The sequence below is a fragment of the Saccopteryx bilineata genome, chromosome 1 (assembly GCF_036850765.1).
Source record: "Saccopteryx bilineata isolate mSacBil1 chromosome 1, mSacBil1_pri_phased_curated, whole genome shotgun sequence".
Classification (NCBI taxonomy): Eukaryota; Metazoa; Chordata; class Mammalia; order Chiroptera; family Emballonuridae; genus Saccopteryx; species Saccopteryx bilineata.
The window spans coordinates 327,521,117-327,545,564 of record NC_089490.1 but is presented as its reverse complement, the minus strand read 5'-3'; the positions used below and the strand labels follow the sequence as shown (position 1 = coordinate 327,545,564).

The window sequence follows — 24,448 nt, the reverse complement described above, 5'->3', positions numbered from 1 at the left end:
GAGAGACAGTCAAACAGACTCCTGCATGCGCCCGACCGGGATCCACCGGCACGCCCACCAGGGGCGACGTTCTGCCCACCAGGGGGCGATGCTCTGCCCCTCTGGGGCGTCACTCTGCCGCGACCAGAGCCACTCTAGCGCCTGGGGCAGAGGCCAAGGAGCCATCCCCAGCGCCTGGGCCATCTTTTGCTCCAATGGAGCCTTGGCTGCGGGAGGGGAAGAGATAGATAGAGAGGAAGGAGGGGGTGGGGGTGGAGAAGCAAATGGGCACTTCTCCTATGTGCCCCGGCCGGGAATCGAACCCGGGACCTCCGCACACCAGGCCAACGCTCTACCGCTGAGCCAACTGGCCAGGGCGAGTGTGACAATTTTAAAATATGGCTTTCTAACCTACTTAATTCTCCTCTCATGGAGGTGGGATTCATGACCCCCTCTCCTTAAATCTGAACTCTGAAACTGTTAGTGAGTAGCATCTGAATCAGGTGATGATGTGCCCGTTTCTGGGCTCAGCTTTAAGAAATTGTCACCTGCTGCTTTCTGTACTTCAGGCCTGTTGCTGTTAGAACCCAGCCACTATGCTGTGAGGGAGCACAGTCACGCAATGAGGCACTTGTAAATATTGGGGCTTTTACCTCAGTTTTACCTGAGGTCCCAGCCTGTGGCCACCATTGGTTGATGGTGTATATTCGATGACAGGAATATTCAATGACTGCAGGCCCAGCTGCAATTACACAAGAGACTCTAAGTAAGAACTGCCTCAGTCAACCCCTAGAATAGCAATTTTCAACCGGTGTGCCACGAGAATATTTAAAACATGCAATACCATTTAGTCAGGGGCACTGACCTCTTTTCCCTCAGACTGGCAAATAAAAAAAAAAATATGACAACAGCCAATCCAACAATAGCTGGTGTGACTGCCCTGTCTTGAACCATAATAGATAGGTCATGTAATAGAATTGCCTCTTATTGGTTGCATCACATAATAAAGTTGCATATGATTGGTTAATTCTTGGTACCAGAAATGCTTATATACAAGTATAGACACCTTATTTCTAAATTTAAAAAATCACCTTGGAGCAAAAAGGGTACGTAATTGCTATTATTATTTTCTTTGGAAATCAATAAAATTACCTATTTTTGTCAGATTGGCAAAAAATATTACTTTTTTTGGTGTGCTGCAGAATATTAGTAATTAGTTATGTGCCATGAGATGAAAAAGGTTGAAAATCACTATCCTAGAACTGGGAGAGACAAAAAAGAATTGTAGTTATTTTAAGTAGGTAACTGCAACAACATCAAAGAGGAATTATACTTTTTCTGTACAGTTATAAAGAGTGAAAGTAGTCTCATCAAGCTACAACAGTCTGAAATAAATATAGGCAGATACATTCAGGCTCAATATTAGAAAGTGCTTTTTAAAAATTAAACCTATCAATTAATAAATGGGCTGTGTCACAGACATTGAGCTGTTATTGAGTGTTATTGAGAACATCTAATCTGTGACAGATGCTTACAGATCTGTAATATGACAGAGGATTGAGGCATGGGGGAGGGGTGCATTTGATTGGGAGCCATGTATATTTATTTTGGTTTGTCTTGGAAAGAGTGTTGTAACTAGGGGCACTGGATGTATATTTCATTAATTAGTGTAACAAATATTTAATAAATGCTTACTACATCCACTGTTGTAGATGCTAGGGATGCATCTGTGAACAAAACAGGTGAAAATCTATGCTTTATGGAGCTCATATCCTAAGCGGGGCAGACATGCAATAAATAAACATATACACACACACACACACACACACACACACACACACACACACACATTTTTTAATGAAATCACATAAGGATAAAGGTTCAAGGACAAATAAAGAGCAGTGGGGGAATATATGTAATCCCCGAAGAGAAGTTTACTACTTTAAATATAATAGCTTGTAAATAGCCATTTTTGATAAATTAATGGTTGAGGAGTATGACTGAACTGAACTCTCCATCTTAGAAATAATTGAATATATTCTCAGCCACTCTTGTAATCACTGGAGACAAGCAGCAGACAAGACCCCAGGTCTCAGTGCTGGGGCAGTTTACAGATGGTATCTGTTGCAGGGAGAGACAACAGAAATACATCAGGCACTTTCAGTGAGTGAGAAGTGTGACCTTCCACCACACGCCATAACTTCAGAATTCTCAATGTTTATCCACTTTTGGTCTAATAAAGCTTTTGCATCTTTCAGGGATAGACTTAAAAACATGTTCTTTGTAATTTTGTCCTAATCCAGTGGGCCACGTTCATTACCTTCTGGCTCTGCCTGGGCTTCACAGACCTCAGAGCACCACAGAAAATTGAACCAGATTGTGTTATTCTTTCAGTGGTTCTCAACTCTGTGGTTCCTTTTGTTAGCTGTGAACAACTGAAGAAACTCATCTTTCATGCTTTTGATTGATTGCCAAACCACTGATTATTGATCAATGATGAGAACAGAAAATCTAAGTTAGACTGGCTTGGTATTTCAGGTTGTGGTTGAGCAGGAAGACAATGGATAGTTTCTAAACAATGGCTAATTCTTTGCATCATTAATGAAAAATGATGCAGAGAAAGGGAGCATGGAGACTTGATTTTGTTTCCATCACCAGTGCTGCTACTTCTCTCATATGGATTAACTCCTCATGAGACCTTTGGTGGTATTAAGTATGAAGTCTAAGAATCTGATGGAAACATTAAAGATTAATTTAGGTGCAATTATGGTGGGACACATGAGTGGGTCTAGAAAAAATGTTGACCTTAAACAAATAGACTGCCAGCTATTTCTCCAGCAAAATGGGTTTATTTGAAAACAACCAAGAATTGTAATTTGGAGCATGTTGTCTACAGGCAAAAGCCACACACAAGTCCAGAGAAACAAAGGAGGGAAATGTTTGTTTTTTTTTGCGGACTTGGGAGGTACTATGGCAAATGAGGAGTCCATTGGAAGAGACTGGAAGTGTGTAGTATACATATACATGATTTTTCATTGGCTGAGTAATAGTAGTCACTCATTGGCTGAGCTGTAACTGGGCAAGGAGGAATCTTCCTCCTGCTGAGGTAGTAATGTGGTACCACTTCCTATTGGAGATGCAAGGTACATATCTCTTTCTACTGGGGTCAGTAGTATGCGTTGAGTAACACATGTGTGAGAGTTGTCTGTTTCTAACCTCCCAACTCCATCTTAAATGAGCTTAATGTTTATTAATTTGCACAGAAATAATAATGGAAATTAAGACTTTGAGGTTAGTTATGGTGTAGTACAGTTCAGCAAACATTTATTAGGAGCATACCACATTCCAGGAAAGAGATACAAAAGACAAGGTCCCTGCCTTTGAATAGCTCACAGTGAACTGAAGGAGCCAGACACATGAATAAATCACTTCAGTAGATTGTAGATAAGTGACCAGCACAGTTTTAGAATTGGCTAGAAATCATTATGAGTAATCATGGAATTAGTAGTGTTCTCAGTGATATAAGTTAAATATGAATGCCAGAGTGTATGATTGAAATTTGGTCTGTCTCTACTGGCCCCCATTCATAGAATCACAGAGTGAAAAGACATGGGAAGATAATAAAATACCAATATCATTATTTGTTACAGTTAAAGAAACAGAGACCCTTTGGTATCTGAATGTACTTTCATATTTAGATGTATTATCTTGGGGAAATAAAGTAATTCTTAATTTTATTTAACAATATTTATTTGGCATTTAGAGCTATACTGGCTACCAGAACATAAGAGTAAGTAAAAGACAGTCCCTCATTTCAAGTTGCTCAAGGTATGAAATGATTAGTGAAGACCAACAAAGAGACAGACACTTAAAAATGCAAGATGATAATTAGTGCCTTGGAGTTATGCCCACAGTGGAGTGGGAACATGGTGATGGTGCCTTCCTCGATGTGCAGGAGGAAGAAATGGCTTTTCAGAAGAAGGAGTGTTAGAACTGAAGCTTCTAGAATGAGTCAGGTATATTTCCAAAAGAAGGTACTCCATGGAAACAAACAGCTGTGCAATGGAATGAAGGTATAAGAGCACGGCATACTCAGGACCCCCTAGGCCACAGTGTAGCTGAGCAGAGAGGGAAAGGAACACATTGTGATAATGTGGTAATCAAGCCCGGTCAGTTCCTTGTCCTCAGGGAGCCCCTGAAGAATGGTATACAGGTCAGATTTTTGAGTGAAGGTTAGAGGCAGGGAGACCAAGAGACTAATGTTATAGTCCAAACAAGATGCAAATGAGGCCTATTCATAGGACACTGTGGCAGAAGATACTGGCATTGGGGTGCACATGAGACATACCTAAAGGCTACCAAGTTTGGTTGAATGTGGGTAGTTAGAGCAAGAATTCTAGATAAATGCCCAGGATTCTGGTGTCGACCAATGTGAGAGTAGATGGGGGTATTATTTGTTAAGACAATGAGAACAGGAGAAGGAAGAGATTTGAGGGTAATGATTTCAGTCTGATTTGGAGGTATTGTGGTACATGTGAGAGCCAGAGAGTAGATTCTTTTTTTTTTTTTTTTTTTTAATAAATTTTTATTAATGGTAATGGGATGACATTAATAAATCAGGGTACATATATTCAAAGAAAACATGTCTAGGTTATTTTGTCATCAAATTATGTTGCAAACCCCTCGCCCAAAGTCAGATTGTCCTCCGCCACCCTCTATCTAGTTCTCTGTGCCCCTCCCCCTCCCCCTAACTCTCTCACTCCCTCCCTCCCATGTCCTCCCTCCCCCCCCCACCCTTGGTAACCACCACACTCTTGTCCATGTCTCTTAGTCTCATTTTTATGTTCCACCAATGTATGGAATCATGTAGTTCTTGTTTTTTTCTGATTTACTTATTTCACTCCTTATAATGTTATCAAGATCCCACCATTTTGCTGTAAATGATCTGATGTCATCATTTCTTATGGCTGAGTAGTATTCCATAGTGTATATGTGCCACATCTTCTTTATCCAGTCTTCTATTGAAGGGCTTTTGGTTGTTTCCATGTCTTGGCCACTGTGAACAGTGCTGCAATGAACATGGGGCTACATGTGTCTTCACATATCAATGTTTCTGAGGTTTTGGGGTATATACCCAGTAGAGGGATTGCTGGGTCATAAGGTAGTTCTATTTGCAGTTTTTTGAGGAACCACCATACTTTCCTCCATAATGGTTGTACTACTTTACAGTCCCACCAACAGTGAATGAGGGTTCCTTTTTCTCCACAGCCTCTCCAACATTTGCTATTACCCGTCTTGTTGATAATAGCTAATCTAACAGGAGTGAGGTGGTATCTCATTGTAGTTTTGATTTGCATTTCTCTAATAACTAATGAAGCTGAGCATCTTTTCATATATCTGTTGGCCATTTGTATCTCTTCCTGGGAGAAGTGTCTGTTCATGTCCTCTTCCCATTTTTTTATTGGATTGTTTGTTTGTTTGTTGTTGAGTTTTATGAGTTCTTTGTAAATTTTGGATATTAGGCCCTTATCTGAGCTGTCGTTTGAAAATATCAGTTCCCATATAGTTGGCTGTCTGTTTATTTTGATATCAGTTTCTCTTGCTGAGCAAAAACTTTTAATTCTGATGTAGTCCCATTCATTTATCTTTGCCTTCACTTCTCTTGCCATTGGAGTCAAGTTCATAAAATGTTCTTTAAAACCCAGGTCCATGATTTTAGTACCTATGTCTTCTTCTATGTACTTTATTGTTTCAGGTCTTATATTTAGGTCTTTGATCCATTTTGAATTAATTTTAGTACACGGGGACAGGCTGTAGTCGAGTTTCATTCTTTTGCATGTGGCTTTCCAGTTTTCCCAACACCATTTGTTGAAGAGGCTTTCTTTTCTCCATTGTGTGTTGTTGGCCCCTTTATCAAAGATTATTTGACCATATTATGTGGTTTTATTTCTGGGCTTTCTATTCTGTTCCATTGGTCTGAGTGTCTATTTTTCTGCCAATACCATGCTGTTTTGATTATCGTGGCCCTATAATATAGTTTAAAGTCAGGTATTGTAATGCCCCCAGCTTCATTCTTTTTCCTTAGGATTGTTTTGGCTATTCGGGGTTTTTTATAGTTCCATATAAATCTGATGATTTTTTGTTCCATTTCTTTAAAAAATCTCATAGGGATTTTGATGGGAATTGCATTAAATTTGTATATTGCTTTGGGTAATATGGCCATTTTGATTATATTTATTCTTCCTATCCAAGAACAAGGAATATTTTTCCATCTCATTGTATCTTTTTCGATTTCCCTTAACAATGCTTTGTAATTTTCATTATATAGGTCCTTTACATTCTTTGTTATGTTTATTCCTAGGTATTTTATTTTTTTTGTTGCAATCGTGAAGGGGATTATTTTTTTGAGTTCGTTTTCTAATATTTCATTGTTGGCATATAGAAAGGCTATGGACTTTTGTATGTTAATTTTGTATCCTGCGACCTTACTGTATTGGTTTATTGTTTCTAATAATCTTTTTGTGGAATCCTTCGGGTTTTCGATGTATAGGATCATATCATCAGCAAAAAGTGATAGCTTTACTTCTTCTTTTCCGATATGGATGCCTTTTATTTCTTTGTCTTGTCTGATTGCTCTGGCCAGAACTTCTAGCACCACGTTGAATAAGAGTAGAGAGAGTGGACAACCCTGTCTTGTTCCTGATTTAAGGTAGAAAGTCCTCAGTTTTATGCCGTTTAATAGGATGTTGGCTGATGGTTTATCATATATGGCCTTTATCATGTTGAGATATTTTCCTTCTATACCCATTTTGTTGAGAGTCTTAAACATAAAATTGTGTTGTATTTTATCAAAAGCCTTTTCTGCATCTATTGATAAGATCATGTGGTTTTTGTTCTTTGTTTTGTTGATATGGTGTATTACGTTAACCGTTTTGCGTATGTTGAACCATCCTTGAGATTCTGGGATGAATCCCACTTGATCATGATGTATTATTTTTTTAATATGTTCTTGTATTCGGTTTGCCAGTATTTTGTTTAGTATTTTAGCATCTGTATTCATTAGAGATATTGGTCTGTAGTTTTCTTTCTTTGTGCCATCCTTGCCAGGTTTTGGTATGAGGGTTATGTTGGCCTCATAAAATGTGTTTGGAAGTATTGCTTCTTCTTCAATTTTTTGGAAGACTTTGAGTAGAATAGGAACCAAGTCTTCTTTGAATGTTTGATAGAATTCACTAGTATAACCGTCTGGGCCTGGACTTTTATTTTTGGGGAGATTTTTAATAGTTTTTTCTACTTCCTCCCTGCTGATTGGTCTGTTTAGGCTTTCTGCTTCTTCATGACTCAGTCTAGGAAGGTTGTATTGTTCTAGGAATTTATCCATTTCTTCTAGATTGTTGTATTTGGTGGCATATAATTTTTCATAGTATTCTACAATAATTCTTTGTATATCTATGATGTCTGTGGTGATCTCTCCTCTTTCATTTTGGATTTTATTTATTTGAGTCCTGTGTCTTTTTTCCTTGGTGAGTCTTGCCAAGGGTTTGTCAATTTTGTTGATCTTTTCAAAGAACCAGCTCCTTGTTTTATTGATTTTTTCTATAGTTTTTCTGTTCTCTATTTCATTTATTTCTGCTCTGATTTTTATTATCTCCTTTCTTCGGCTGCTTTTGGGTTGTCTTTGTTCTTCTTTTTCTAGTTCCTTAAGGTGTGAAGTTAAGTGGTTTACTTTGGTTCTCTCTTGTTTGTTCATATAGGCCTGAAGTGATATGAACTTTCCTCTTATTACTGCTTTTGCTGCATCCCAGAGATTCTGATATGTCGTATTTTCATTTTCATTTGTCTGTATATATCTTTTGATTTCTGCGCTTATTTCTTCTTTGACCCATTCATTTTTTAGAAGTATGTTGTTTAGTTTCCACATTTTTGTGGGTTTTTCCCCCTCTTTTTTGGAGTTGAATTCTAGTTTCAAGGCTTTATGATCAGAAAATATGCTTGGTACAATTTCAATTTTTCTAAATTTGCTGATATTGTCTTTGTGGCCCAACATATGGTCAATTCTTGAGAATGTTCCATGTACACTAGAGAAAAATGTATACTCTGTCGCTTTGGGATGAAGTGTCCTGTAGATGTCTATCATATCCAGGTGTTCTAGTATTTCGTTTAAGGCCACTATATCTTTATTGATTCTCTGTTTGGATGACCGATCTAGAGCCGTCAGCGGTGTATTGAGGTCTCCAAGTATGACTGTATTTTTGTTAGTTTTTGTTTTAAGGTCAATAAGTAGCTGTCTTATATATTTTGGTGCTCCTTGGTTTGGTGCATATATATTAAGGATTGTTATGTCTTCTTGATTCAACTTTCCCTTAATCATTATAAAATGACCATTTTTGTCTCTGAGTACTTTTTCTGTCTTGTAGTCAGCATTATTAGATATGAGTATTGCTACTCCTGCTTTTTATTCGGTGTTGTTTGCTTGGAGTATCGTTTTCCAGCCTTTCACTTTGAATTTGTTTTTATCCTTGTTGCTTAGATGTGTTTCTTGTAGGCAGCATATAGTTGGATTTTCTTTTTTAATCCATTCTGCTACTCTGTGTCTTTTTATTGGTAAGTTTAATCCATTTACATTTAGTGTAATTATTGACACTTGTGGGTTCCCTACTGCCATTTTATAAATTGCTTTCTGTTAGTTTTGTATCTAGTTTGATTCTTCTCTTTTGTTTTTCTATCATTTGTTTTTGTTTGTTTGTGTTCCATACTTCTTTCCTCTGTTGCTACCTTTTTTAAGTCAAGTGTTTTTGTGGTGGTTTTTTTAAGGGTGGTTACCATTAAGTAATGAAAAGGGTACCTACCATATTCATTGTAGTACCCTATCTTATGAGTATTTCTGCACTTCATCATCCTTTGCTACTGTTAATCTCCATCCTCTCCCCCCTTTTTTTCCTTTGTTGTCACAGTTTAAGTTTGGTTTTATTGTGTTCTTGGTGGAGCTGTTACTTGTGGTGTTGTTTTCTTTTGTTCTTTGAATCTGGTTGGAAAACCCCCTTTAGTATTTCCTGGAGTGGGGGCTTTCTGTTGATAAATTCTCTCATCTTTTCTGTATTTGTGAATGTTTTTATATCTCCTTCATACTTGAAGGATAGCTTTGATGGGTATAGTATTCTTGGCTGAAAGTTCCTCTGTTTCAGGGCTTTAAATATTGGGGTCCACTCTCTTCTAGCTTGTATAGTTTCTGCTGAGAAATCTGATGATAATCTAATAGGCCTTCCTTTATATGTTGTACTCTTCTTTTCCCTGGCTGCCTTGAGAATTTTTTCTTTGTCATTGGTTTGTGTCATCTTTATTATGATGTGCCTTGGAGTGGGTTTGTTGGGGTTAAGAAAACTTGGTGTTCTGTTTGCTTCTTGAATTTGAGGCTTTAGTTCCTTCCACAGGCTTGGGAAGTTCTCATCTATTATTTGTTTGAGTATATTCTCCATTCCATTTTCTTTCTCTTCTCCCTCTGATATACCTATTATTCTTATGTTATTCTTTCTGATGGAGTCAGACAATTCCTGTAGGGCTTTCTCGTTTTTTATTATTTTTGAGTCTCTTTCTTCTTCTCTCTGTTGTGCCTCAAGTTGTTTGTCTTCTATTTCACTAATCCTATCTTCAATCTGGGCTGTTCTGTTAGCTAAGCTTGTTACCTCGTTTTTCAGCTCGTGAATTGAGTTTTTCATTTCTGTTTGATTTGTTTTTATACTTTCAATTTCCTTGGTAATATATTCTTTGTGTTCATTGAGTTGTTTTCTGATCTCCCTATATTGCCTTTCTGTGTTTTCTTGTATATCTCTGAGTATTTTTAAGATTTCTATTTTAAATTCTCTGTCATTTAGCTCCAAGGCTTCCAATATGTTAAGTCTTTTCTCCATAGATTTTTCCCCATCTATTTGTGTTACCTCTCTTTCTTTTGTATCCATAATATTCGATTTCCTCTTTCTTATCGGCATCTGAGGGTGGTCTTATTGATAGCACTAATTAGAATTAATAAAGAATAAAAAGTAAAAAAAAAAAAAAAAAGGGTAAAATACCCCACAAAAAAAAACAGTAATAATTTATTATTTCCCCCTTTTTTTCTCTCTTCTCTTTCCCTCCTCTCCCCTCCTCAGGGAAATATCGTGCTTATAATGGAGGGCCTGATTTGGGGTGAAGAGTTCAAGGGGCAAAAAAAAGGGAGTAGGGACCTACTAAATGCAAAAAAAAAAAAAAAAAGGAAGAAAATCTTAGAAAATCTTAGACAAGCATAAGATGATTTGCTTGTAAGTGATGGTCAACTAAGAGATATAATGAGAGGGATAAGAGGGAACCAGAAAAAAGGACCAAAAATGAATAATAAAGAAGAAAAAATAAAAATAATAAGTAAAAATCTGTTATATTAAGTGGAGCGAAGACTAAATACAATGGAAACCTTGGGTTGGGAGGACCCAAAATGCCACAAAAATAAACAAACAAGAAAAAAAAAATAAAAACAAAAGCAAAAAAGAGAAATAAAGCCAAAAAAAAGCCTTGAGTCCCAAATTAACTAATTTGTTCGTGATTGAGGATTATATGGGAGGAAAGTAAAATGAGAAAAGAAAAAACGAATAGAAAGGAAAAAATAAGAAAAAGAGAAAAACGAAGGAAGAAATAAAATAGGAGGAGAAAAAAACAAAATAAAGCAAGACAAAAAAAAACAAAAAAAAAAAAAACAAAAGAGGAGAGAGTGAGAGTTAAGTGTTTTGGAGTATAACCTTAAAGGAGGGTGAGGATGAAGAAGAAAAATAAAATGCAACACTCATGGGTAGTGTAGTTCAAGAAAGGGGAAGCATAAGATGGGCAGAGAATAGAAGGACCGAGGTGGAGGAAATAAAGGCAAAAAGATAGAAGAAACAAACAACAACAACAACAACAAAAAATTAGTGGATCAAGTTGTAAAGTCTGTGGGTTTTTCTTGATTTTGAGAGGTTAACTTCTTCCTTTTTCTTTTCTCTCCCTCTTCCTGGTCGGTGACTCTGTACCCCAGGCTCTGCCCCTGTGTCACTCTTAGGTAGGGATTTGCAGTTGATGGGATTCTATGGCAATGTCATATATTTGGCTTTAGTCTTGCTGGAAGTAAAGGCTTGTTGGCATTTGCAGGGTCCAACGATGAGAGAGTTTGCTTTCCTGGATTCCCTCTCCTAGTCCCCCCTTTCTGAATTAGCAGCCTGGTGATCCAGCTATAAGGCTGCAACTGCTTCTGCCTGGGGAGTAAGAGGCTCAAAGAGCTGGGAAATCCCCACTCTATCCCCACTCAGTGCAAGGCTTTGGGAAAGGCTCTGACAGTCAGGGCCTCCAGTGTAATCAGGCTGGGGTGGGAGTCAATTGTTGTCAAGGTGACTGTTCAGCGCCTATCATTTAGTTGGACCTCTCAACCCAGGCTTTCCACACTTTGTAGCCTGTTTTTGCAGGGAAGAAGAGGCACTAGTCTCCGCTTACGACTAGTGTAGTATAGACCTTATTATCTGCCAAGTCCTTCTTGTTAGCGTTTATCCCTGAATATGGAGGCTCTATCAATCAGAAGTTGCCCCCGCCCCTTTAGCGAGAGGCACTAAAAAATATCACGCCTCTTGTCTTGGATCGCTGAACTGAGAGAGATCTTATCAATTAGAACCGAGGGTGCGCAGATTTCATGGGTTAAGCTAATTTCAGTGATTGGGTCGCAGCTGTGCTTCCGAAGGTATTTTAGGCTGCCTGCGCGCGCCCCTCCCCCAACGCTTGATTGTTAGCTTGAATGGCTGGGTGAGGTGCCGCGCCCACGGAGAGAATCTCCCAAGCCTCTCCCGCTCGCCCCGCCGCTGGCAGCTGTACCGCACCAGGCGCAGGATAATGGAGCCCCCTGGGTGTGCGGGCCAGCAGGGCGCCCTGGGCGCGTGGAATGCCCAAGGCACGCGCGCGAATGGGGCGCTCCGGGCACCGGTGGCCAGCGACCCCCACTCGCAGTGTGCGGGCCGCTGGGAATGTCAGCAGTGCTCAACCGGACCGGGCGCGCGCGGCTGCTCGCAGCGGCTCGTGGCAGCGGCTCGCGGCGGCCGCTCAAGGCGGCTCGCGGTTCCCAAGTATATGGGCTGACTCACCACAGGCGCACTTCCTTGCGGTTTGAAAGAACGTCCCTGTGGTAGCTTCCTCCACACCCTCGTCTCTCAGATTCAAGTGATAACTGTCCTTTCGCTATCAGTTTGTGTGGAACTCCGGAATGCTCCGAGGATAAATTTTTCTGTTTCTAGTTGATAAATTTGTTGTGATTTAGGGGAGAGCTGTCGGACGCGCTGCTCACGGCGCCATTTCCATGACGTCTAGATTCTTATTAAATGGTTAAACATGTTGGTTTGGAGATGGGAACAAGGCTTAGGCACAAGAGTATATACACTGGAAAGTTTTCAGCATATAGGTGGTGATTAAAGCCATGGGTAAGAAGGTGTAAGAGTTATGGGCCAAAGGCAGGAAAGGCAGCTTATAATGATGTTATAAAGAGCCTTGAATGATCTATGAAGGTTTCACAAGGTGAGACTGCTTTGGCTAAAGAGATTGACCAAGTAAGAACTGAATTAACATCTAATTCATTAAATAAGCTAGTGTGCAGGATGTGCTGTGTGGCTTGACACGGGTGAAAGCAGTGAACAAAAAGGTCAAGTCTGTCCTGCCTTTATGCAACCTATTCGTTTAGATTAGAGAATCATGTATATGTTAATTTACACAACAGTAAGTAATACCAAAGAAAAGTACTTAGGGAGATTTAATAGTACATAATTTGGGAGTGGAATAGAGGAGGGGGCTGGCACTTGATCTGTGGGGTCAGTTACATCCTAGCTGAGGATGAAGAGATGGGGAGAGCAGTCCAGGGAGAGAAGATGTCATGTGCAAAAGACCTGATATGGAAGAACATGTTCAAGGAACTAAGGATGCCTGCATAGCCTGGGGCAGCAAGACAGCTGGGTGCTTAAATGAGGTGGTGACATAGATGACCTAGCTCCCTGTAGCACACCTGGGAGCTGATGCATAAGCCTGCGCGGCTGCCACCCCTCTCCTGCTTGCACAAACCTCAAGGACCTGGCTTTATCCATTCAGGTCCACTCCAAATGAAACATTTATACAATAGCAGGATCCTCGAGTAAGCAGTGAACCACAGCCAGAGAGTGGCTCTTTTCCTTGGCCGCCACCTAGCTTTGAACAAATACCAGAGCTCCATCTAAGAGCTCACCGGGGATATTCATTGACAAGCAAGGAGGAGGTGATTTTATGCATGGGAAAGACTGTGAGGGTTCTCTGAGTTGGAAAGTGGCTGTGCAAGCAGAAAAGAGAGGCAGAGGAGTTGAGCAGCCAAGAAATCAATGTGTTTTGGTCAACACAGCTCAACTGGGAGTATAACATTTTAGTTCAGCAGTAGCAGAATGCACCTCTTCAGAACACAGCGTGACCAGGAATTAGCTCGAGTCAAATCCACCCTTGGCACATATTGGCCCTGACGTGTTTCTTTTGTGAAACATAAACCAATTGGGAAAATAATCTTGGAAGGAAACCTGATTTTTTCAGAGAAAGCAAGAATGCCTCTGAAATTTTACCTTAAGTCTGTTAAAGCCATTCTCCTAGACTGCTTGTAAGAGAAACTAAACTAGATTGCAGTTCCATTTTGCAAAGAAGTCTTTAATTTGTTTTGCCAAATTTTTGGCCTTTATTTCCCATTATTGCTGTCAAGTTGGTTTATTAGGTGAAAAATTAGATGATTGGGTATGGTAGTTCACTGTGTTTTTCTCCTATTTATGATGAGTGCATCTTCATCTTCCTTCCAAGTCTCCAAAGACATAGTTTGAGGTAATAAGCTGTCATATTCATGGTAATGATTCAAAGATTAAATATAGGTTCTTCCACGTTTGGTGGTAAAGCAGAATTGCCAAAAATTTAATACTTGGCTTTAGCACTTGGTAGCAATGGGATCTCTGTGCCTCTATTTTCTCATCTGTAAAATGGGAATAAATCAACCTTTTCTACTTACTGAAAATGTTGTTCTGGAAAGTGAATGAGATAATGCATGGGAGAGTACTTTAGATACTGTGTCACTATCCACATGTTAAGTATTAATATGATATTAATTCTTATCACTATGACTAAGAAGATAATTCACAGTAAGACTCAAAGACTTTTTATATCTGCAATGCAGATTTTTATATGCATGATCTTTATTTCTCTCAATTTTCACAGTCATATGTAAGACTAGAGTCTCAGAGATATGGAAAGGGGTGTCCACCCCCTTCTCATTTTCCAGGGAGCAAAAAAACATCATTTTATGACTGTAAAGAACATATTTTAACTGTCAAATGTAATTATAACCAGCCATTATATTGTGAAGTATATATCACAGTTTCCCTTTAGTTCATTAACAATGTAAAAATAACTAATTTTACATGAACATGAAAGAGAAAGAAAAGAAAATGAATAGTGAAAAAATTTGAATGGTGACAGCATTGTTCAAGGATTAGAAGAAATACTCAGGGGTTATAAATTATAATTGTGTCTGTTGAAGGGAGTAGTTTTAGGTCCAAGTCTACAGAAGCTGGCACATTTCGTAAAGAAGTCCTATTTCTTTTCTCTCTTTACTCTATTTTATGAGAGCCTTACCTCTCTCCTATCCTTTCAGCAGTGATTTCCATTACTGCATTTAGGGCATTCCCCTGTTTTCATGGATGAACTATGAAGAGTCATACATGTGACATGTACCGCAGGAATAGGAAAAGTTGAGATGTTCTTGGGCAGAGAATAGATCTTTTGTGGGTGACAAGAAGAGGAATGGCAAGCAAAGATATTCTCCTTTCTGATTGTAAAATGCTTTCTCTTTTGAATCTCAGGTGACTGTGACAGATGGTGGTTCCTCCCCGAAACAGTCAACCATTTGGGTGGTGGTTCAGGTTCTGGATGAAAATGACAACAAGCCCCAGTTCCCAGAGAAGGTCTACCAGATCAAGCTACCGGAGCGTGACCGGAAGAAGAGGGGAGAACCCATTTACAGGGCTTTTGCATTTGATAGAGATGAGGGCCCCAACGCAGAAATCTCCTACAGTATAGTGGATGGGAATGATGATGGAAAGTTTTTTATTGACCCTAAAACTGGCATGGTTTCTTCCAGAAAGCAATTTACAGCAGGGAGTTATGACATCCTAACGGTAAGATTTTTCTGCACCTCAATAACATTAATGGGGAGAGGGCATCACTTTCTTATTCATGTATATTCCTTTGAACAGGAAGTCTTTAGAGTAGCCACATAGCAGTGGAAAGCTACCTCTGTTTCAGGGATATTCTTACATAATGGTCCCATTTTTTGGTTGGGTACTATCAGTAAACCTCCCCCATCCCCAGTTCACAAACTGCTCCATCACATACTCAACACACTTCCTGTGATCCTAAATTGTTTCAAAGTACTGAGCATAGATGTAAAATGAGGATAGGGGAATAGCCAAGTGACATATCCTACAGCTACTCAACACCACTCAATGTGTCTCCAAGAATTCCCAAAGGATACAACTGTTGCAATTGTTGACAGTGTGATAGAACATGAATTTAGCTTTGTGAATTGTGAGGGGGAAAATTCATAGCTATGTAAATTCTCCAAAATGTGAGAAAAAAACTAAAGTAAAAAGTGACAATTTTTGAGTGTTAGAAAATTAAAAATAAAAACAAAAATGAGCATCATCTCAAATAGAGACTTAAACTTCTGTGCCTAAGGTGCCAGCCTGTTCCCCCTATCCCCAACCACATTAGACATGTAGTGTCTACAACAGAAAGGGGACTGGTCATCCTACAGATGATGGGCACTTTTCAGGGTCGCAACAGATGTCGAGTTAGTGCCATCTGCCATCCTTCTTTCAGTCCTTAACTTTCTCTGCTAATTTACAGTCAGCTCGTCATTACTTTAAAGGATGATCTGAATCCCTTAATTCATCTTTCCACTCCTATGGTCTGGACTTAGCTTCTTTCCCTTATCAGTAATACATTCAGAAGAGTGGGCAGAGAAAAGAAGATAATATAAAACTAGCCCTGTTTCTACCACGTACAGCTCTGATGTAATAAGTGCTGTTGCAGGTGTGTGGGACTTGCCAATGGAAATTTTAGAGGACTGAGTGCACTGTAGTGGATACTGTTGGTCCCCACCCAGATTCCCTTTGCCAAGCTGATGCAGCTATCCTCCAACTCCTGTGACTGAATGTTGGCTGCTGAGGGATCATAGCTGGCCTCTTCTCCAGGGAGTCCTCTTCGCCTGAACTTCTTGCCCTGAGAGCTTCCACATTTCCACCCTAGCCCAGCAGCCCACAGCCAATGACTGACTGACACCTGATACAGAAGCCCAACCCCCTATCTTCCAGGTGAATTCAACTCTATAGTGCAGTTAATGATTCCAAGCTCTCTATGGGATAAGGCTGAGATTAGACTTTAGCTGAGACCACATCCTTGCTTAGCATCATCCCATGTCCATCCTGCTTTTTTTTTTTTTTTTTTGTATTTTTCTGAAGTGAGAAATGAGGCAGAGACAGACTCCCTCATGAGCCTGACCAGGATCCACCAGGCAAGCCCACTAGGGGGCGATGCTCTGCCCATCTGGGGCGCTGCTCTGTTGCAACCAGAGCCATTCTAGCACCTGAGGTGGAGGCCATGGAGCCATCCTCAGCACCCGGGTCAACTTTGCTCCCATGGAGCCTTGGCTGCAGGAGAAGAGAGAGATAGAGAAAAAGGAGAAGGGGAAGGGTGAAGAAGCAGATGGGCGCTTTGCCTGTGTGCCCTGGCTGGGAATCAAACCTGAGACTTCCACATGCCAGGCCTACGCTCTACCACTGAGCCAACTGGCCAGGGCCCATCCTGCTTTCTTTACTTTCCTTCTCCTGAGAACACGTCCCCTCACCAAAAAAATCACTTGTACTCAAGTTTCTGTCTCAGCCTCTGTTCTCAGGGAACCTGACCTAAGACATCTGTCTTCAAGGGTCCTCCATTTCACAGGGCTTGCCCAGACAATGTGATCATCCATTAACAGATAGCATTAGGAAGCTATGAGTTGCCTCTGTTTCTAAAGACTATAATTATTAGCCATTCATCTATACATGTTATTTTTAATATAATATTTCTAAATCCTTTCTTTCCATTTTCTCTCAGTGGTGTCTGCTTGTTGGACTTAACTGCCACCTACCCCCACTCTAAGTCTAGGATGCCACAGCAGTTAACCCTGCCCATCTGGGTGAGAAGACAGGCTTTCCTCAGCCTTTGCATCAGATCATGCCTAAGAATGATTAATAGCCTCTTTCCCAATCACTGCCTTCAGGAGCCCAGGCTTCCACCACGAGAGTCTCACCACCCAGTGAGCATAACTGAAGGGCCTCTAAGGTGGCTGGAGCGAGGCTGCCCACACCTACCCCATCACTCATCTGGGCTTCTGTGGGAGTGGAGTCCTTCCCCCAAGTAAAGCAGAAGACAGGAGCCATGAAATTTGACCACATGCACATTTTTGTGCACACACACTTTATTCACACTTATGTGGGGATTCACAATGCACTTTATTCCCTTTTAAGCATCACCCTCAAAGGTATAAAGAATCAATGAGCTATTTCTACTCATATAACTATCATTCATGACCATAAAAATGCTAAAAATTATAAGTGTGACTTTTTTTCAAGTTTTTCCACATCTGTAAAGTTGACTGTGGTCCAGACCAGCTTCTGGCTAATGTGGCATGAGCCCCTCATGTGACCAAGGTGTTTTATCCTCCCCTCTAGTTCCTGAGGTCATTCTCCCCAGAACCCCACCTTCCTCTTCGCTTTGCTGACACCATGATGAGTATGGACGCTCAGCTCAACAATGTATGAGAGACAGATCCAAACTTGCACAAGGCCCTGAGCTTTAAGACCTTTTCTCTGTTCTCTCCCCGTGTGAGTAGATAAAGGCAGTGGACAACGGGCGCCCACAGAAATCCTCCACGGCACGCCTCCACATTGAATGGATTAAGAAACCACCCCCTTCACCTATACCGCTAACCTTTGACGAGCCATTTTATAACTTCACAGTCATGGAAAGCGATAAAGTCACCGAGATTGTGGGGGTGGTGTCTGTGGAGCCAGCTAACACCCCTCTGTGGTTTGACATAGTTGGTAAGTTTGAGTCCTCCAGAGCTGCATGGGGCAATGTAGTTAATCATTGACTGTTTAGAGCAACTAGAAAAAAAAAAACTAAAAAAAAAAAAACTAAAACAAAACAAAAACTACTAATGATTAGTGCTAAGATTAAAACAACGTAACAACGTACAGTGCTGGAATGCAAAAGAGCCAGTAAAATGAATAATAGACGTGTGCTTTCGTTCCGACTCTGTAGCTAAGCTGAACAGAAAGTGCTCTCTGGCTGGATTTTCCATAGTACGTTACTTACTTGCAATCTTAATGTCTTTCTGTGTGTCATTTAAATTCTATTGTCACACTTGGCTAATCTCATTTCTAAATGTATTGATGGTACTAGACTTGCTGTCCTTCATTTCTCTCTTTTTCTTCACCTTTTTTCTGCATTCTGTTCTTTTTTTTTTTTCTGCTCCCGACTGCCCTGCTTCAAGGTGGCAAGCATGCTCGAGAGATGTTCTATATTCTACAGACAGCTTGTGGGCAGAACTGTTCAACAGAAGGTACCCTTAGTGCAAACACATTTGCTAAAATACAGCTATCCAATCTGCCTTTTACAGTTTTTTTTTTTAAGCAAATTAAATCACATCTTTCATAAGTGCCTGTGACAGGCTGAAGTGCAGCCCACAGACTTCATACATGCCTCTAACAGCTATTGCATTACTCGTATCCAGTGACTCTTTTGTTTGAGGTTTGATGGGGTTTGGATTTCGGTTGAGGGTTGTTTTGATTTATTTTTAAGTTCTTTCTTTGCTTTTGAGGTATGTGGGTTTTTTGTTGTTTTGTTTTCATCTTTTTCTTTTTGTAGGTTGGTCTATTAACTGGGCCCTTTCCAATTGAGAAGCAAATTAAAATATATCCCAATTCATCTGTTTTGTAGCAGTAATGCCATTTGTAGACACACACACACACACACACACACACACACACACACAAAAACACCACCAGGAAGAGTTTCCTGGCTGCTCTCCACAAAGGAAGGGCAGGAAATAGAGCCTAGATATATAGCCAGTGAGAGCTTCCCTCAAGAGCCGAATAGAAAAAGCAGATGGAAGCATGCAGGATAGACCTTAGGAGCCAACCTTTGAATTCCTTGAAAGCAAGCAAGCAAGCACGCCAGGCTGCAAAAGGAGAGGGCAAGACAGCTCTGCTGCCCTCGGCCACCACCGGGCGGGGAGAGGCGGTGGAGAGGAAATGAGTGCTGAGGACCAGGAACAACGGGCTGTTGCTAAGAGGAGAGAGGGGCGAATGAGTGCCAGCCCTGGATACGACTCTGAGGCCCCGGAGCAGACTTCCCACGGTTCTCTGTGGGAGGCGGGGATCCAGATTGCTGGTCTGGGGGAATCATTTCCTTCCACATACCACTGCCTGGGAAGGATGGGCAGGAACCTGCCTCTCTTCCCAGGAATGGCTGGATCTGGGGAAAGCATTCAGAACATTTCACATCTGTTTTAATGAGGCACAGAAAAAGAATGCCCCATGACCCCCAATCAAACCTCAGCAGAGGGCCCCTCTGAACTCTCAGAAAGAAAGGGCTTGCTTTCTATACATTTCATTTTATGGAATGATGGTAGAATGTCTTTGTTTTGCTTAATTGGCACTAATCACAACGTCCCTGGATGAGACCAACCTCATTCCAAGCTTTCAACTCCTTCTTCATCTTCACTTAATGCATTTGAAATGGAACCTCCTCTGATCCATGAAAGATGTCTCTACTTTCGTATCGTCTCAGTAATTTTCAGCTCATTATGCTATTATGTGATGCAGCTTCTTCTTTCCTGATGAAGCGAAGGGTTGACTAGATGCATCACCTGGTTGTCCGTGCTGTCACCTTTGGTGATTCCTTCATCACCACCCCCAGTCGGAGTCTCAGAAAGTACATTTCAGTCTCAACACATGTCCTTGGGACTGGGCCTCCAGGGGCATGTGTGATAGTGACTTCTTTTCAATAACCCAAAGGAGAGTATAGTCAAAACCCAGTGGGAAACAGGGCGCCTGGCATGCTGAGCTGAGCTGTGGGAGGAGCTGCCCTCTGTCTTCAGCCCCCCGTTTATTTCCCATCTCCCCTGATACTCCAGTTTGTAAGCACCTTGACATCCTGGCAGCACTGCTTCTCTGCCTTGTGTGATCCATGCACGCAGCCTCCTGACCCGTAGCACATCCCACCTCCCGTGCCTACCCCAGGATGCCCTTGCTTGTTCTCCTCTTCAAAAACGCTGCAAGTACAACTTCCTCTGATGCTCGGTCTGACCAGCTCTCTGACCCCAGTTAACCAAGTCAATTTTGCATTTCCTCAGCATTCCTGCCTGCGTGTGTGTGTGTGCATGACTACATATAGGTAAGCATGCTTGGTAGTGCTGCATGTGACTATATTTTTATGTTTTTATATCAGCATTAGTAGTGCTATTGTATATCTTCATTCGTGTTTATTCTGTCTCCATTCTTAGACCTTAAGGCCAAGACCTTTGTCTCCCATTCCTTCCTTCTGCCACTGCTTCTGGGGTTGTTCACCAAGGGTGCGTGGAATAAACAATGGTGACCAATGGAGACAGCCCAGGTAGCCAATGCATTAACCTTACTGATGCCACGTGAGATCAAGACAGTGTGACATTCCATTGTATTTCTAGCCATATCAAGAACCACACCTTCGACAAAATGAGAGGGCTCCAAGATGACAGGGGCGGTTTACTAATGAGATCCCTCCCTGGAAGGAGTCTCCTTAGGCTGCTCCAAATAGATATCTGGGAATCATTATCAGAAACATGCTATTGGTTTTCTGCTTCATCTTTGCATTTCTAAATGTTCTACTCATCCTATAGAATCCTCTTGGTTCTAGTGTACTAAGTAGCTCTTTTAATGAGGACCACAGGGTTGTTCCTCTGGTCTGTGATGTTTCGAACACAAAGATTGCACTGGAGATCTGCTAACATCCCGCCAAGCTTCTCCTACAAATCGAACTTAATCACCCGGAGGCCTAAACAGACATGATTTATTTCTACCCCCACATCTAGCCAACGACATCTTGAAACATAAACTCTCTATTTCACTGCAAACATAAAATCTTTTCCCCAGGTGCTGGTTGCTTTCAGTATAGATATGGTTCCTCTTCCACCAAATCCCCCTTTTGAAAATTTTTTCTAATCTAACAGAGTTATTCTTTTTTTCAATCTGCTGACAACATCTTTCCCTTTCTCTATAGATCTGTTGTTTTCTTTATTATATTCAGATGTTTCATTCTCACTTTCAAGGTCTCTTGCTTATTTATCCTTAGCCATTGAATTTCTCCTCTCTCTTCCCTTCATCCTTACCTAAGCATCTTCCCTGGCCAAATTAACAATAAAGGGGAAAGAGAGGGAACGATGCTTCTCAGTGGTTAAGAAACTTAGCAGGGCACGATAGTTAAATGCTGAGAACAGACACAAGACATGCACTGTTGGCATGAATCTGAAACAAGGTCTCAGGTAAAGTGTAGGTCTTGCCTTGGTAAATACTCTATGACTCTTCCAAGGGGAGTCAAGACTTTCTTCCATTATAAACCTCGTGCATTCAGACAACTGTACTGACACTGAGGATTACAGAGAGTATAACATCCTGACCTAGCTAGCATTCACAGTTTACAAATGCTGAAACAGATGAAGTCTCGCCGTGAGCACAAACAATGTTTCGGCATGCTTTTCCTCCTGAGACTACAGTCTCCTCATTTCCATATCTATACATCTACTTGATTCTTGTTTAACTGCATTTCTTTCCTCTCACCAGAATATGAATTCCCCAAAACTGCAGCTAGCATGCTTTTGTTCCCAAGCCTGGACTTCCTGTACCAAAAACCTACCAGTCACTTTCTTGTGCCTCCAAAGAGACTATTGCTTACAAGAAATTATACAGCTAGACTATCCTTAGCTCTCAGAAACAGAAGCCCAACTTGTAACTTAGTTAAGAAAGCAGTTATTAACAGGAAACGTAATAAAGTTCAGCTGTTCTGTGTTTAAACAGCCCGATGCACAGCATGTTCCTTCTGTGTGTTAAAAGGGAAAAAAAAATGAAGAGAACAAAATTAACCCACAATCCTTTGTGGCTTTATCACATATCTTCACACTTCTCAGGAGACTGTGACTTCAAGTTAGTAGCTCCGTGATTTACATACTCTCTAATGTGCACACACTGTGGTTCATTGCCCTGTCCCCATATCTTCATCTGAATGGCAAATGTTTGTAAAGGCCACCATTATTACATACTTCATATAATCCCTCAACACCCACAGCTTGATGGGGGAGTTGCCACCCACTTTGCTAGTGTCATCCCTGACTTAGGCTAGAAAAAAGTTTTTCTTGTACCTGGTAAACCATGACAGTGTCTTTGTTTATTTTTCTCATCCAGTGTATGGAGAGGAGAAAAGCTGTTCTTTGAAAAGAATTCTCTGATGGTATGAGCTCACACATACATCCAACTCTAGGGGAAATACTTTTCCGTATTGCAAGTAATAAAGACTGCCTGGATGCTTACTGTCATAGGATTCTGCAGACTGTGGGTTCTTGGATGCTTCTGTCTCATAAGCTACCACCTGTCCTTCTTGAACCTTGTCCTCAATGGAGCCCTCCCTTGTTAGGGTTGGATCGAGTGGACAAGTTAAACTCTTTGGTAGCCCTGGTAGCAGCCCTGTTCTCTGACTAGAGCTTGGACATCTCTGAGTCTTCTTTAACCAAACCGTCGTATTTCTTCATCACAAAACTCTGACCCACGCCCCCTGAAAGAAGCCGTGTCTGGGTACCATTTCTAATATATCAATAGCTATCTCTCTGTCAGATTGACGCTTGCTCAAAGTTGTTCAGTTAACCTCAAACACTTCATTTCTCCTAGTCTTCACTCTCACAGAATTCGATCTCAAACAGGTATCTCTTTTCTCCATAGCAACAATACAGGCCATGGAGCACACCTGCAGAGATTTTAGGAAAACAATAAAAAAGCCTAAACAGTACTTCCTATATTCATTGCTTTAAGAAAACAAATTTTAAATCAGATTCTAGAAGAGGTTTTCCTTCCCACCACTGTTTCCTGACCTCCACCCCACGTCTCCTGCCTCCCATGTAGATATCCTTTTCAGCCCCGTGCTGTGCTTGCTTCATTCCAAGGCAGAAAATCAGTCATGATCAAACTGTGGCTGGTGTTTCGCATTTTTTCTTAAGTTCTGTGTACACGCAGAACTTGGACAGACAGTTTGTGGACCACTCCCTTAATTCACTGAGATTCAGCAGGTCAGTGATTTGAAAGCTTCTCACACAACACTTCCCCCTTGTTGACAACTAGATTTTTGTTTGATATTTTCACAATTACAACAGAGTAGAATAGAATCATATGCCAGGGGAGGGACCGGGCAGCTTCTCTCAAAGGGAAGTGGCACAATGTTCACCAAAGGAGCTCATCATGGAGAAATGGTGATGCTTTGTGCCCTTCCTCAGAGAAAAAACCGGACCAAATTGTGGCCCAACAAACACCCTGCTGCCCAGTACATTCAAGCAGTCGCTGCTGGCTCAAAGTATTTTTATTCTTGTCCCATTTTTGAGAGCTTGTTAGGACATTCCAACTTGCAATGTTTAACTTTAGAATCCAATAGAAATCCAAGATGCCTCTTCTGCGCTTTGTTTTACCCTATTACACCTGTCTTGACGGAAAATCGTCACAGAGAAATGTCCCCCACCTGAATTATGTGTTACGTGGGCTGTTCACAACCTCGCTTTTAGCCATCTCTGCCGCACACCCCTGCAGCAACGCTCAGGCTGTGGCTTTTCTAATCCCCCACTCGGTGGACACTCAGACCAGCTCGGCCGTGTCCTCCCCTCCCCCTTCTGTTTAGCCTAACGCTGCTGCAGCAGCGCGCTCTGGCTTTGCATGTTGTGTTACTGGCTCTGAGGAAGCACATCTTGTTTAAACGGAATGCTGCTAGTGAAAATAGACTCCTTCCGTTTGACATTCTCACCCCAGATGAATTGGACATGGTTTCCTATGAAATAAAATCACCTTTCAGGCTAAAAGGGAGCCTGAAAAATGAGCCCTGGGGGAGAGAGATGGAGTCGTTTATGAAATGGGATGCTTAAGTGGTAGGTTTTTAAATTGTGTGAGGGTTGATGGTGAACTGCTGGTCTAGATTCTGAGTCTCCTCTCAGAAATTCATTTCAAAACATAGGGAAGATTTTGGGAACCTTATTTCACGTGGAATCTTGGTTTAATGAGGAGCAAATGCCCCGGAAGCGAGGAGCAGTGGCTGTTCGCCGTACTGG

The 24,448-nt window shown here is 41.1% G+C and overlaps 1 protein-coding gene across 1 annotated transcript in view; it reads left to right on the top strand.

Moving 5' to 3' along the window:
* Positions 1-24,448, top strand: part of FAT3 (FAT atypical cadherin 3) — a 717,392-nt gene that overhangs the window by 562,488 nt on the left and 130,456 nt on the right. The window contains exons 5-7 of the mRNA XM_066248474.1: positions 14,874-15,188; positions 17,945-18,155; positions 18,608-18,676. Of these exons, the coding sequence (XP_066104571.1) occupies positions 14,874-15,188; positions 17,945-18,155; positions 18,608-18,676 (595 nt within the window). The remainder of the gene's footprint in view (positions 1-14,873; positions 15,189-17,944; positions 18,156-18,607; positions 18,677-24,448) is intronic.